General features: G+C 43.8%; 1 protein-coding gene across 3 annotated transcripts; it reads left to right on the forward strand.

Moving 5' to 3' along the window:
* Positions 1-2,685: 2,685 nt before the first annotated feature.
* Positions 2,686-13,582, forward strand: ednraa (endothelin receptor type Aa). 3 transcript variants are annotated; one of them, XM_056586349.1, is made up of 8 exons: positions 2,686-2,978; positions 4,219-4,766; positions 6,040-6,167; positions 8,559-8,757; positions 9,943-10,095; positions 10,543-10,676; positions 10,875-10,983; positions 11,821-13,582. In XM_056586349.1, the coding sequence occupies exons 2-8, from the start codon at positions 4,263-4,265 to the stop codon at positions 11,947-11,949; spliced, it is 1,356 nt and encodes a 451-aa protein (XP_056442324.1). In that variant the 5' UTR covers positions 2,686-2,978; positions 4,219-4,262; the 3' UTR covers positions 11,950-13,582. The 3 variants fall into 3 exon arrangements, with proteins under 3 accessions (XP_056442324.1, XP_056442322.1, XP_056442325.1); XM_056586347.1 differs by having other exon boundaries at positions 2,686-2,974; XM_056586350.1 differs by lacking the exon at positions 2,686-2,978 and adding an exon at positions 2,985-4,042.
* The last annotated feature ends 206 nt before the right edge of the window (positions 13,583-13,788 follow it).

A 13,788-nucleotide genomic window follows, 5' to 3' on the forward strand; every position in this document is an offset into this window, starting at 1 on the left:
CTCAAAAGTTAAAATGGAGTAGAGCCTGCCAACAATCAAGGGACTTTTAAAGAGGGGAAAAAACTAAATGGAGGAAGAAATGTGATCTCCTCAGCAAATCACATTCCAATCATTTAAATATGCGCCAACATTGACCATTACTAATTCAGAGGCTATAATATATTAATTGGCAGAATTAAAGACAACAAAACCCTGTTAAATTTAAATGCCAGTAAATATTGGCATTACCCAATTAAGTTGAATCAGCACCAGAATTATTTGCATAAAAACACATTTCTAGAGATGAGAGGGAGTGGCATTGATTAAGGAGAACATTTTGGGGCAATGATCCATAGATGTTTTAGCATTGAAAGGGTTGTGTTTCCCCCATGGAAATTGATCCAATTCTATGCTTTATTCAAAGGTAATCACACCACATTGCAATAGAAAAAAGTAAAAAGGAAACAGATATCATGTAATGGGTTTGCATACTGAATGTTAGTGGCAACACTATCTCTGGTTAGCAAACACAGAAGACGGAAACTCGTGTGATATTCAACATAGGAGAGTCATTCAGCTCATGACTGACCTCTGAACTCTTTAGGTCTCAGAGCTCTCCAATAAGCTAATGTAGGATCTGTTTTTGCTTGCATGATTGTGTGTATGTGTGTGTGTGTGTGTGTGTGTGTGTGTGTGTGTGTGTGTGTGTGTGTGTGTGTGTGTGTGTGTGTGTGTGTGTGTGTGTGTGTGTGTGTGTGTGTGTGTGTGTGTGTGTGTGTGTGGGTGTGCGTGTGTGGGTGTGTGTATGTGTGTGTGTGTGTGTAAGAGAGAGAAGTGTCAGTGTGTTTGCGTGTGTGTGGGTGTGTGGGTGTGTGTTTGTGTGTGTGTGTGTGTGTGTGTGTGTGTGTGTGTGTGTGTGTGTGTGTGTGTGTGTGTGTGTGTGTGTGTGTGTGTGTGTGTGTGTGTGTGTGTGTGTGAGTGAGTGTGTCAGTGTGTTTGTGTGTGTGTGTGTGTGTGTGTGTGGGGGGGGGGGGTTGTGTTTGTATGTGTTTATATGTGCAAAATAGTGCACGAATGAATCCCATGTATCACTATACTGAGGATTCACTCGAATGTACATTTAAATGTCCATTTCCTGACGTAACATTAAAAACTATATGGAATGATTTGTGGCACAGAGTTAATTGTTCACACTTCCCATTATGTTTTCTGAGTAGAAAAAACTGTTGAGCCGCAATATTAATATCTAATCACGATATTAATTAATTTTACAGCTTTTTAAGAATTCCTTGTTTCGGATTGATTTGCGTGAGACTGGACAATAGATAAAAACACAACCATGAGCTCATTAATATTGTTATTTTTTCCCCATCAGACTGATGTCTGGGCTCACAGACAACAGGAGAGGAAAACCTGAGTTATTCAGATTGCTTGCTTCCGGCTCTCAGCACGTCTAATGATAACACATCCATCCCCTGTATAGATTTGGGATTCATAATGGACATTGACAGAGGACTGCTCAGCTCAATCAATACTGACCTGTCCTCCCTATCTACACGCTGAACGTAGAAGACAACAATAACTTACAAGTAGAACAACAGTATGAAGCCGTTCGCTCACTAAAAATAAATATCATTATTATTATTGTTATGTATTTATTTGTATTATTTGTATTATTTTTTACAGTTATGACGGTTATCTTTGTTTTATTATTATTTTATAATATTTATACTATGACAACTACTACACTAATAATAATTATAGAAATGAAAATAATAAATAATAATAATATGAAGACAAATAAAAACAATAATTAACATAAGAATTATAATTTGTATTATTATTATTATTGTCATAATAATAATTGTTATAACTATACAATTAAAGGGCTCTACGTGCGGCAGTTGCAGCTTGGCCACCCACACGGCGGGTAGCGTAAACAAGTAATGGCGGCCTGACGTTTAGCTCCCATTTCCTCTGTCTACCCCTCCAGAGTTCCCATGAAAACATCACAACAACACGTCGCTCGGCCAGACTTCCCAGAGCGCTCCCCTACTTGATCCAATCTAACATGGCTTTCGTGTGAGGAAACGGTTGCATGTACTAATAGGGTATAAAAAACATGCTACATATAGGGTTTGGCTAGGTCAGTGCCTTCCAACCAAGTAGCTCTCCTAATGGGCTTTAATGATAGCAGTTGAATTATTAAAATAGTTAATGCTATCATGATATCATTTTAAAAGTATTTATAATATTTTTTTCCACTGTCTTACAATTGATTTAATTGCATTTTATACAAATATTTTTTATTATTATTACTAGTATTATTATTATTACTAGTATTATTATTATTATTATTATTATTATTATTATTATCATTATCATCATTATGATTATCATATTTATATCTATCTATTTTTAACTACCTATCTTCTATTATAGCATTAAAAAATGTGGCGATCTACCAAAGAAGTTTTCTGAGATTAGAGCAAAAAGTGAATTGAGGGAGAAAGGGGCCCGGTAGGGGCTCCTCGGGTCTCCTATGGCCCCTGGCTCCGGCCCTGTGATTTTATGCAACGCTGGAGATGGCTGTCAGCGGGCGGTGCGGGGAGATAGAGAAGGGGGGGGGGGATATGTTTCCAAAGGGGGGCCCAGTCTGTTACCGAAGGGAGGTGGAGATTTAATATCCCACCCAGTCAAAGTGTTCTGCTGCTGCTTCGCTGACACACGTACATATACACAAGGCGGATGCACAAAGACTCACACGCTCACTGACTCACACACGCACACACACACCGGCTCTCCACAGGAAACCCTGAACCATAATGCGAAGGCACCTCAGAGCAGACGGGCACGTTGCTCAAACCAAGTGGGATACGGCGCGACTTTGATAGCGCGTTAATGACTTATGTGATGTGATACAGATGTCTGGGGGGCTTCAGCCGAAAGTTTGCCTGACGGTTTCCAAGGGGGCCAGGCAGACATTTTAGGAGCGGTAGGTAAAAACCAAATGCATTTATTATTTATGGCTGAATCAGTTTGCATGCTGCTGTCACGTATCCCAACGGTGCGGTGCTGATGCTAAACTGTGATGCTACTTGAAGGGCTGGCTGCTAAATTGTTCTTTGTGTACTTGGTGACAACCGGGACTGGGAGCAGGAACGACTCCTGGCTACTGGAGGGTTGCGTGTGCTGGTGATGATGAGATGTGATGAAAACGGGCACCGTTATTGCTGTAACTGCTGGTTCAACTTTTTCTCGTCATGTTACAGAGATAAATTGCTCTTTAACCAGTGTATCATTTTAAAATATATTATTATAAGTAGAGAAGTAAGCCTAATAAAGGTTTATTATGATTCAATTCAGTTTAAACTATTTTACAAAAGTTTCTGTCGGAAGTGTTTGTAATTTAAACAAATAAATGTTGTCAATGTTTAGTTCCTGACCACTCGGTTGAATTCTTTCTGGAAGTATGTGACCAAAATTGTAGGTATATTTACAGGAATTCAATACTAAAGTATTCTTTCCTGTAAATACACAAAGAATAGCCTGCCGTCTTTTAGGTTCCATTGTTTTCTAACCACACGTTGGAGTTGTCCTAATTAGAAACAGAAGAGAGAATGAGCAACAAGAGAAAGAAAGAATAAAAGCACCAGGCTACTACACGACAGTGGAAACACTTGAAAACCATGCAAGGTACTCTGTCTAAACAAGATGAGCAGACGTTAAGCTGTCCAGTCACAGATACACGCACGCATACACACGCACCACACGCACAAATACACACAAAGTTCTTCAGTGCCTCTCCTTCCAGGAATAGCAGAGAAGAACATCTCAGAAGGGTTGTCCTGGCAGCATGACTAAAAAACACTCCTTATTTCCCCTCCCTACCGTTTTGAATTATTGAGGACCTTGTCCTTTCACTTCCTTAAATCAGTTGGAGAGAATGACAGCGGTTGCTGTCGAAGTTAAGTGTAATCTGACAAACACCACTCAGGGTTAAAATAGGCTTAAGTGTTGTTCCTCGGGTGCAGACTACTTATCTGCTGACGGCCGCTCGTGGGTGAGAGGATCGGTTCTCGGATTGTGTTTTCTTTCTTTTTCGGTTGACCACTTTGTTGTCAACACTTTTATATAATGTTTGATGACAGCAATACAAACGCAATTTTGAACATTTTGAAAACAGCAACATTGCCTAGTTTACGTCTCTAATAGTGCTTTTTCTCTCTCTCTTTCCAGCAATCAATCGGGACAATTTCTTATCGTCAATCAGTGGAAATCCAATGAGTGGAAGGTGTTTAAATATGGGCGGCCCTGTGGTACACGTGCTGGCCCTGATGCTGTGTATGGTCGCCATGGGAACGTGCCACTCCAACATAAACAACACCCACGACGTCGACCACGACTCTGGCTACCCTGGCTTCCTCCTGCAGCATTCCATCCCGCAGCACACGGACTTCCACGGCACCGCCAGCCCTGGGCTCCACCCGGGCCCCAACGAGCCCATGGCCCTGGCCTCCGGCTCCGGCTCCGGCTTCGGGAACGTGACGGTCAGGAAGAGGCCGCCGCCCTGCCTCACTCGCACCACCATCAGCACGTCCTTCAAGTACATCAACTCGCTGATCTCTGCCCTGGTGTTTGTGGTGGGCATGGTGGGCAACATCACGCTGCTGAGGATCATCTACCAGAACAAGTGCATGAGGAACGGTCCCAACGCGCTGATCGCCAGCTTGGCCATGGGGGACCTCATCCACATCACAATCAACCTGCCCATCAATGTCTACAAGGTAGCGCTCGCCGTCGCATGCCGGGTTCCCGTTGCGATGCTAGCATATGTGCCCATATGTGTCCAGTGTGCAACAGAGAGGGGGGTTGGACTTGTTGAAGCCCAGCCCCTTATCTCCCCCCTTAAGGGGCTTCCAGGGGAGGCTAATGTGAGAACCAGGGAAACTGAGTTAAATAAACACAAGGGAGGGGATGACGCTGTAGCCACATGCACACAACGACACACACATACACACACACACACACACACACACACACACGCATGCACACACACACACGCACGCATACACGCACGCACACACACGCAGACACACACACACACACACACCATGCAGGACCAGATTAAAGAACTGTAGTGTGCTGTTTGACTGATCGGTATTGTGCAAATTTTTATTTCCCCTTTCCAACCACATAGAAAACATTGTATCGCTTTCAGTGTGGGGCTATACGTTCTTGTGTTCGGTCTGGCTCAGTATGTATTCACTTTGCACTCAGCCTGGAGGGCTGAGCCAGGGGGTAATGACCTTTGGTTTAGCTTCCTAAGGGGTCCTGGCGTTGCTTCTAAAATTAAAGCCGCTCCACACAAAGGCTGAGAACCAGAAGTGACACGGGCGGAGACCCTCCTTTGCTCTTCCTCCTCCATGATTAAACACAGCGGCCCAAGTAAACAATAGGAAGCCAGGATGCGCCTGGGTGAAAAGCTTCCTCTGGCTTCTTTTAACTCCCATATATTCTCTCCACATTTTCGGGGGCTTTCCCAGAACAGTACTTGAACGGGGGGAAAAGGGCCAGGGGGGAAAAGAAATGATAGCAGGAATATGTGTTTCAGGAAAAAAATGTGTAGCTTGCTGTTTCCATGACCGGCTTACAGGATGTGGAGCACTCTCTTTTGAGTTATGCAACAAGTTAAAATCAAGGTTATGAACTAGGCTTTGCTCGGTAAATGCTGGTATATGTATCCACATTGCAAGCTAAATGAATGCAAACCATACTAGAAAACATAACATATTTCCAAACGTCAATCTTAAAGAGTTAATAATCATAGTATTATTGGAAAAGGATTTCCTGTGACATATTTATTAAGTGTGTATTGCCATTGTTATGTGTTCATGTCTGTAAAAAAAAAAGAAGCAATCTCAAGTTTTATGGGACAAGCTTTGCCTTGCTAGTGCAAAATGTAACTGTGCAATATAAGCCTGAATGAAATGATAATGTTATGTGAGCTGATGCTTGTTCATGATGACAATGTCCTGTTATGACTGCTTGTTGTATCAGCTCCTGACATCCCAGTGGCCGTTCGCCAGCACAGCGTTTGGCCTCTGTCTGTGCAAGCTGGTGCCCTTCGTGCAGAAGGCCTCGGTGGGCATCACTGTGCTCAACCTCTGTGCCCTGAGTGTGGACAGGTCAGTGCCCATACACACTGCACATCCTCATGCACTGCAAGGCCTTACACACCAGAGACACACACACACACACACACACACACACACACACACACACACACACACACACACACACACACACACACACACACACACACACACACACACACACACACACACAAACACACACACACTCATACGTATTGATCGAAAAGTTGAATGATCGAAGTACAGTGCTGAAATTGATATTGATCTTGGAAACTTGATGGCCTATGGAAAACTTGCTTGTGTTGCAAGTGTTGTATTATTGTACTATGTAGTTTCTATTTCTATTTCCAAAGGTGCATCAAATTTAACAAGGATATGAAAATAATTGCATTAAAATGTATAATTTGTGTTACAAGATTCTAAGAGAATGTTCCCCTAGGATTATATACTCAGCTACATTTAAGCATATACAAATCGGTGTTTGAGGATTCCATTCTACGTTATTTTTGCATGCCAAATGCCTTCTACTGTTGGGTAAGGTTGTATTAAGATTCAGTTTTAATAATGATAGGTTAACAAGTTCCCGCTGACATGGTATTCAACAACGAGCATGCTCAATTGGTTGTCAGGAAATGTGTACCATGACTGCATTTGTATTATCAAAGTACTTTGGTCTATTGTGTATTGTAGCTATCTTTCAATATTTGGGGAAGACAAAAAGGTGGATACATTACTACCCGGTAAAATATAAATGACATCACGTTGTTCGACAGAGAATTCAAATGTGTCATGAAAAATACATATCGTTTTCGCCATAAAATGTTGATGTTGGATTTTACTAAAACATTTTGACAAGTGGCATCCATTAATGAAACAAACAAGCAAACAAGGAGCCAACAGACTAGACTCCCTGCCAATATGGGACATTTTTTGGAGGCTTCGCAAAATATAAATATTTAAGATAGATATTTAAAAATAAACAATTGATCATCTCCATTCATTAAATCTTAAACTTACTCATCATAATATCCATTCTGTTATCCGCAAGTGCTGCCTATTGCCTTTGGTAAAATTCCATGCATACAAACTCCTTTTGTTGACTTCTCAGCACTCAATACAGTAAAAGCTAAATGCATTTAAGCTAATCAAACAATTTCTATGCACGTCAGTTATTTTATCATGGGGCACATCAGATATAGATCTCCCTAACCACTAATGTCGAGTGGATAGGGTCTTTGACTCACAGTTGGAAGGTTCTGAATTTGATCTCCGGTGTATGCTTCCTTAAAGGGTTAGCTCAGGTCATAACGTAGTTATGTACGTACCTATGGACATAGGGCTCACAGAACCGACATAAAGGTGGTCTCACTGCCCCTCTCACGCCGTGAAGGATCGCAAAAGGCGGGAAAAAAGCCCAAATCCTGAACTAACGCCTTAAAGGGTAATTCCGGTGTAAAATGGATTTGGGATATGTTTTGTATGATAACGAGTTGAAACGTTCGTTTTGGAGCACAAAAACCGCAGATAGACGCTTTCTTCAGTTGGCAATTTTTAGCCGATTCTATCAAAACGCTATAAACTTGGAACAATGGGGGCAGTGGTTATGGTAAAAACTAAATCGCTATTTTAAACCACTTAAAAGGCTAAAAGTACTTCTTTGGTAGTATAATATGGGTCTTAACATATAAAACGAGGCATTGAGAACTTTGTAAGTGTACAGATTGTTTATTAAAAAGGACATTTTATGCACACAATACCATCAGAAGATCACCCGTCGACACCATTTTGTTTTTAAGACTCGATAAGTAGATTGGCGAACACAGCGCTTGCGTGTTGCTGACGGATGTCACAATCTCTGTGTTCGTCAATCCTACCTATCGAGTCTTGAAAACAAAATGGCGTCGACGGGTGATCTACTGATGGTATTGTGTATATAAAATGTCCTTTTTAATAAACAATCTGTACACTTACAAAGTTCTCAATGCCTTGTTTTATATGTTAAGACCCTTATTATACTACCAAAGAAATGTCGGGCTACTTCTAGCCTTTTAAGTAGTTTAAAATAGCAATTTCGTTTTTACCATAACCACTGCCCGCTTCGTTCCAGGTTTATAGCGTTTTGATAGAATCAGCTTAAAAACAGCCAACTGAAGAAAGCGTCTATATTCAGTTTTTGTGCTCCAAAATGAACGTTTCAACTCGTTTTCATACAAAACATATCCCAAATCCATTTTACACCGGAATTACCCTTTAAGCAAGAAAATGACTAACCTGCTGCTTAGTAACGACATGTATCTTAAAATCCCCTTCAAGACTCTCAGGATTAAATCATTTGCTGTCTGACCAAACAGTTCATCTTAAGGTGTGTCTCACAATTGTCATTGTTGATTCCCTGTCTTCCGTGGCGTCCGTCTGTCCTTCCAGGTACAGAGCGGTGGCCTCTTGGAGCAGGGTGCAGGGTGTAGGGGTCCCTCTTCTCACCGCCATAGAGATCATCTCCATATGGGTGCTCTCGATGATCCTGGCCGTGCCTGAGGCTGTGGGCTTTGACATTGTCACCATGGACTACCGCAACGTCACGATCCACACCTGCATGCTGAACCCCCAGAGTGACTTCATGAGGGTACAGGATCATTATTTTTCTTTGTTGTTCTTGTACTGATGCCATGTATTTGTTTCCCTTTACCTCAGGCCTAGGTGTGTCATAGCCTAGAAACAAACGGTATGCCCGAGATAACCTACTAGTGGCAAACAGTACTGAAAACGAAATGGGTGCTTGGTGCTTTTGAGGCTTGAGGAAATACTCTGCAATCGGATCACAGAAAGTACACGTATGACTCACACATGCATGTTATTACATCTCGCAAACAGCCCAACAGAATAAGTCACATTTGGCAGCTTTTTTTTTGTACTGCTGTTACGGTCAACAATGAGCAACTAAACAATCCATGCACCCCTCGGCTGTTTCAGGATGTGGTGAGACCGCGTCAGACGTCTCCCACATCTACATCTGGGGGAGAGAAAAAAAATGGTTAACTGAAATTTAGCGATCAGAGCTCCTTTTCCTCTCTCTCTCTCGCCCTCTCTCTCTCTCTCTCTCTCTCTCTCTCTCTCTCTCTCTCTCTCTCTCTCTCTCTCTCTCTCTCTCTCTCTCTCTCTTTCTCTCTCTCTCTCTCTCTCTCTCCCAGGCAGCATAATTGATTGCAGGCCACCAGTGCAATTACCTGGGGTTGCCATACGAATGCCTCTGGCTTAGCCACATGTCGGCTCCACATGCAAAGAAAGGCCGTGAGGAGAGGATTGTATTGAGGCACAAGCATGGCGATGTTGGGAATATTTGAGTTCCCACCTCAGGGTTGACAAGCCCCGGTTGGAACACATGCAGCCTTGGGTTCTGTTCAGGGACGTGCAGAGCAGATGGCGTCGTTTCACAATGAAGACTTCATTCAAGATCCAACCCATCTCATCTTTAACGGGTTACAACCGAGCAATGTGTTTGATTGCGTTCAAAGAAAATATTTCATGATCGAAATTATCTGTGGCGGTACATTTATAAGATGAATATGTTTGCTTGCTTTGACTTTACAAACAAACCCCATCCGGTAACGATATGAGCGCAGTTGAACCCTAGCCTAGTTAAGGTCATGGGTCAGGGGTCATCCTTAAGTCCACATGCAGGTCAACCCTCTTATTGGCTGATCTCTGATCTTGTGTGATGATCTTTTCTCTCCCATTCCTCACCACGTTTGGCATCCGTTTATCACAGTGAGCGGGAACAAATTGTTCATATTGTGATCTTTTGTCACAGTACTACAAAGACATGAAGGACTGGTGGCTGTTTGGCTTCTACTTCTGTGTCCCGCTGTTGTGCACGGCCATCTTCTACACACTGATGGCGTGCGAGATGCTCAACCACCGCAACGGGAGCCTCCGCATCGCCCTGAGCGAGCATCTCAAACAGGTGAGCTTACTTCTCAAACACAGAGCAACACAATGAAAACACTGTGAAACCGTCTTGGAACTGAATATGTTCATTGTTCATGTTCATGAACTGTCTATTGATGTGCTCAGTTGGTCTAAATATAATGGGGAGAAATAGTGTATCCTGGTAAAGCATGGCATTAAGCCCGACCAGGGGGTTAGGGGTTTGATGCTCTCTAGGGGAGTGTATGCACTCCTGCTATTGTTGTTAGGCTCTTTGTTGAAAATTATCCATCAAGTGGATTTAGTTGGTTACCTTGCACAAATGTCCCTAATCTCCTTTTAATGTTGTATTTGTGTGTTTGTATGTGTGTGTGTTTGTGTGTCTTTGGTGTGTGTGTGTGTGTGTATATATTTGTGTGTGTGTTTGGTTATGTGTCTGTTTGTGTGTGTTTGGTGTGTGTGTGTGTGTCATCTCTGTCCGCAGCGCAGGGAGGTGGCCAAGGCGGTCTTCAGTCTGGTGCTGATATTCGCCCTGTGCTGGTTCCCACTGCACCTCAGTAGGATCCTCAAGTACATGGTGTACGACCCCAGCGACCAGGGCCGCTGTGATCTGTTATGGTGAGTCACCTACCCCCAGCGCTCCTAGCCTATCCAGAGCGTAGGACAGTAGAAGTTAAGGTTTGACTACACACGTGACTCAAAGGTTCTATTGACTCAACAGTTTATATGCTTTTAGCCTTCAGGATGATAGATGCTGGGAGTTATACCACATGTCGGAGCTGGTTTCTGATGACATCATGTCTCTTTTGATTGCAGTTTCCTCTTGGTCCTGGATTACTTTGGCTTCAACCTAGCGACAGTCAACTCCTGCATAAACCCCATCATCCTCTACTTCGTCAGCAAGAAGTTCAAGAACTGCTTCAAGGTAGAGTGGATTCCACTCTAGACCATAGACTTCAGCCACATCCCAGATTGTATTGGTGTGTGTGTGTGTGTGTGTGTGCATGTGTAGAGTTGGGTCGAATGAAGAATTAAGTGGAGATATATTAAAGCTAAATATTTGTTGTAATTCCTAATTCACATACAAAACACCATAAAATCAGTAACAAGGGCACACCTAGAACACTTTAATCTGATCAGATAAACAACCAGTGGGCTGTGCCCCCTGTTCTCGGGCCCCAGGGCCACTGTGGTGATGACATCCCACATGGAACATGTATACACGGGCCCTTGATTTATAGGTGCTCCTTTGGGTGACCAGGCTCACAGGCTGAACATGTCTGCCAAAAGACCCAGGCTAGAGATAAGCCATGTCTCTAAACTCATGGTCTCAACTATCACCATGGATGTGTGTGTGTGTGTGTGTCTGTGTGTGAGTGTGCGTGTGTGTGTGCATGCATGCATGCGTGTGTGCGTTTGTGTGTGCGTATATGCATGTTGGCCTGCTGGATATTCCAGTGATATGGTAGTTTGTCCCTCTCCTGAAAGGTTCAGGTTTTAAAACCCAATGTCTACAACCTAACCCGTAGGCTGAGCACGATGCCTTACCACCACCTGCTCCCTAATCTTAAAAACAATATTTAAAATATACTTTGGTTGGAGAATAAACACAAATTTACTCTCTCTCTCTCTCGCTCTCTCTCTCTCTCTCTCTCTCTCTCTCTCTCTCTCTCTCTCTCTCTCTCTCTCTCTCTCTCCCTCTCTCTCTCTCTCTGTCCCTCTCTCTCCCTCTCCCTCTCCCTCTCCCTCTCTCCCTCTCCAGTCATGTCTGTGCTGCTGGTGCTATTCCGACAGCCAGGTGACCAGCACGGGAGCCATGAACGGCACCAGCATCCAGTGTAAGAGTCCCGAGCCCAACAACCTCGCCCCCGACCGCAAGGACAGCAACTAACCCACCCCCCTCCCCCCATCATCAACAGCACTGTGGATTTATTTCGGGACGCACGTCCACCAACGACAACTTCAACCGACGGCATCCTGCCGAAGGAGGCTTTCAAAACACACACACTCGCACACACACTCTCATTGTGTTGACCCACCTCATACAACTCTCGGAGAGACACTCGGACTCCCTGTGGAGCCACGTATAGGCAAGGAAAAAGGACAGAAAGAAACCGAGGAAGGACAATAAGGAACACTATATCGCTCCGTGTGCCGTTTCCTCGGCACAGTAGCATCCGCTACTTCCCCGTCGTCCGTCATGTTAGCAAACCCATGGAGGAAAGCGAGAGGGATGGAGGGAGACAGGGGGAGGAAGTTGTGTTGTAGCAGGAGGGGGGGGGGGGGGATTCCTGATGCAGGTCAGAGGAAGAGGAAGACTCATAACACAGGAAGCAGCTGAACGCTCACAATAAATGAACCTCATTTCCCGCTCGTCGTGAGGCGCAATGTTCGTATAAAGGGGCAGCCCCACCGGGACGGGGGTCCTTCATCAAGGGGACAGAATTGTCAGAAGGAATGACGTGAGAGTGTGCATCCGCCTCCCCAAAGAGAACCAGCTCCCGTCCCCCCCGCCTACCTGCGTGCCTGCTAGCCTCCGTGTGCTACACTCTGCGGCCCCCAAGGACCAGGGACAATGCATGTTAATCATCCCGCTCTTCATTTCCCATAAACACACTGGCGGCCGCACTGACACACTCACACACACACACCCTCACACATACACCACACACACACAGACTTATTATTCATTCATACCAGTGTGTGCTCAAATTAGGGTCAGTTTTTAACGACGGTGGCTGTGCGGATAGGAGGTGGAGTGGTCTAGTTCGAGGTGGTTTCAAAATGGCGACCCCCCCTGAAGACTTCTTAGGAATGAGATGTTGAAGAAGGGTGCTTATATACAGATAAAGCATTTTGTACCTAAGTACACGATCACAGATCTCTTCTGCTCATTGTGAGAAACTATTATCGGCAACATCTGGAATTTGTTTGACATACTCTCTTATACAATATATCAAAAAGGATCAACATTGATTGAACATAGTATTCAGGAGGCCTTTTGGTTTAGAATAGATATAAACCTACATATATAGCACTGTGAATTTTCATTTGAGACACAAGAGACATATACTTTGTGTGTATATTCTTCAGTATCTATACATATGTACACTTTTATAAAGTGTTGTATTGTAATTGAATGGCATTGATATGACAGTATTTACGTGTGTTTGAGGGATTTTGTTTTGTTCATTCAAATCATATGAGTAGACATGACCTATGCTGCCCTCATAAGATTGGTGTACATGTAACCGTGTGCGTGTGCGTGTGCGTGTGCGTGTGTGTGTGTGTGTGTGTGTGTGTGTGTGTGTGCTATTTAGAGACAAACTCATGTTTTCTACACTGTATAAACTAAAGTGTGGTATTTCATGCTGTGTTTCAATGTTATCACTAGGCCTAAACTGTCAATATTAACCTGTGGAAAAATGCAAAAACTGAACGGTGGTTGGTTCTCTTGTCGAAGAAATATAGTGCTGCTACTTCACATATTAAATCAATTTCTGACCAAAGAAGTCTACCTTCGAGCAAAACTTTATTTGACTGCGACATTCACAGACACTTCTCAGGGTCTTTGTGGGAAGAGGCAAAATACCCCCCCCCCCCCCCCTTCCCCACTCCCTCTTCCGCCCGCTCCCCCCGGTTCATATTTCAAACCGGGGGCCGTCTGGGAGTGATTTGACGTGCTCTGTGACCCGCGTGGTGAGCAAGCCCTCGGGGGTTGCTGCGAGTC

The sequence above is a fragment of the Gadus chalcogrammus genome, chromosome 3 (genome assembly GCF_026213295.1).
Source record: "Gadus chalcogrammus isolate NIFS_2021 chromosome 3, NIFS_Gcha_1.0, whole genome shotgun sequence".
Lineage (NCBI taxonomy): Eukaryota > Metazoa > Chordata > Actinopteri > Gadiformes > Gadidae > Gadus > Gadus chalcogrammus.

Excerpts from the sequence above, each read along its gene's own strand:
- ednraa (XM_056586349.1), top strand. The coding sequence starts at position 4,263 with ATGAGTGGAAGGTGTTTAAATATGGGCGGCCCTGTGGTACACGTGCTG. Across the intron at positions 6,168-8,558 it reads TGTGCCCTGAGTGTGGACAG|GTACAGAGCGGTGGCCTCTT; the intron begins GTCAGTGCCCAT and ends CTGTCCTTCCAG. Across the intron at positions 10,096-10,542 it reads TGAGCGAGCATCTCAAACAG|CGCAGGGAGGTGGCCAAGGC; the intron begins GTGAGCTTACTT and ends CTCTGTCCGCAG.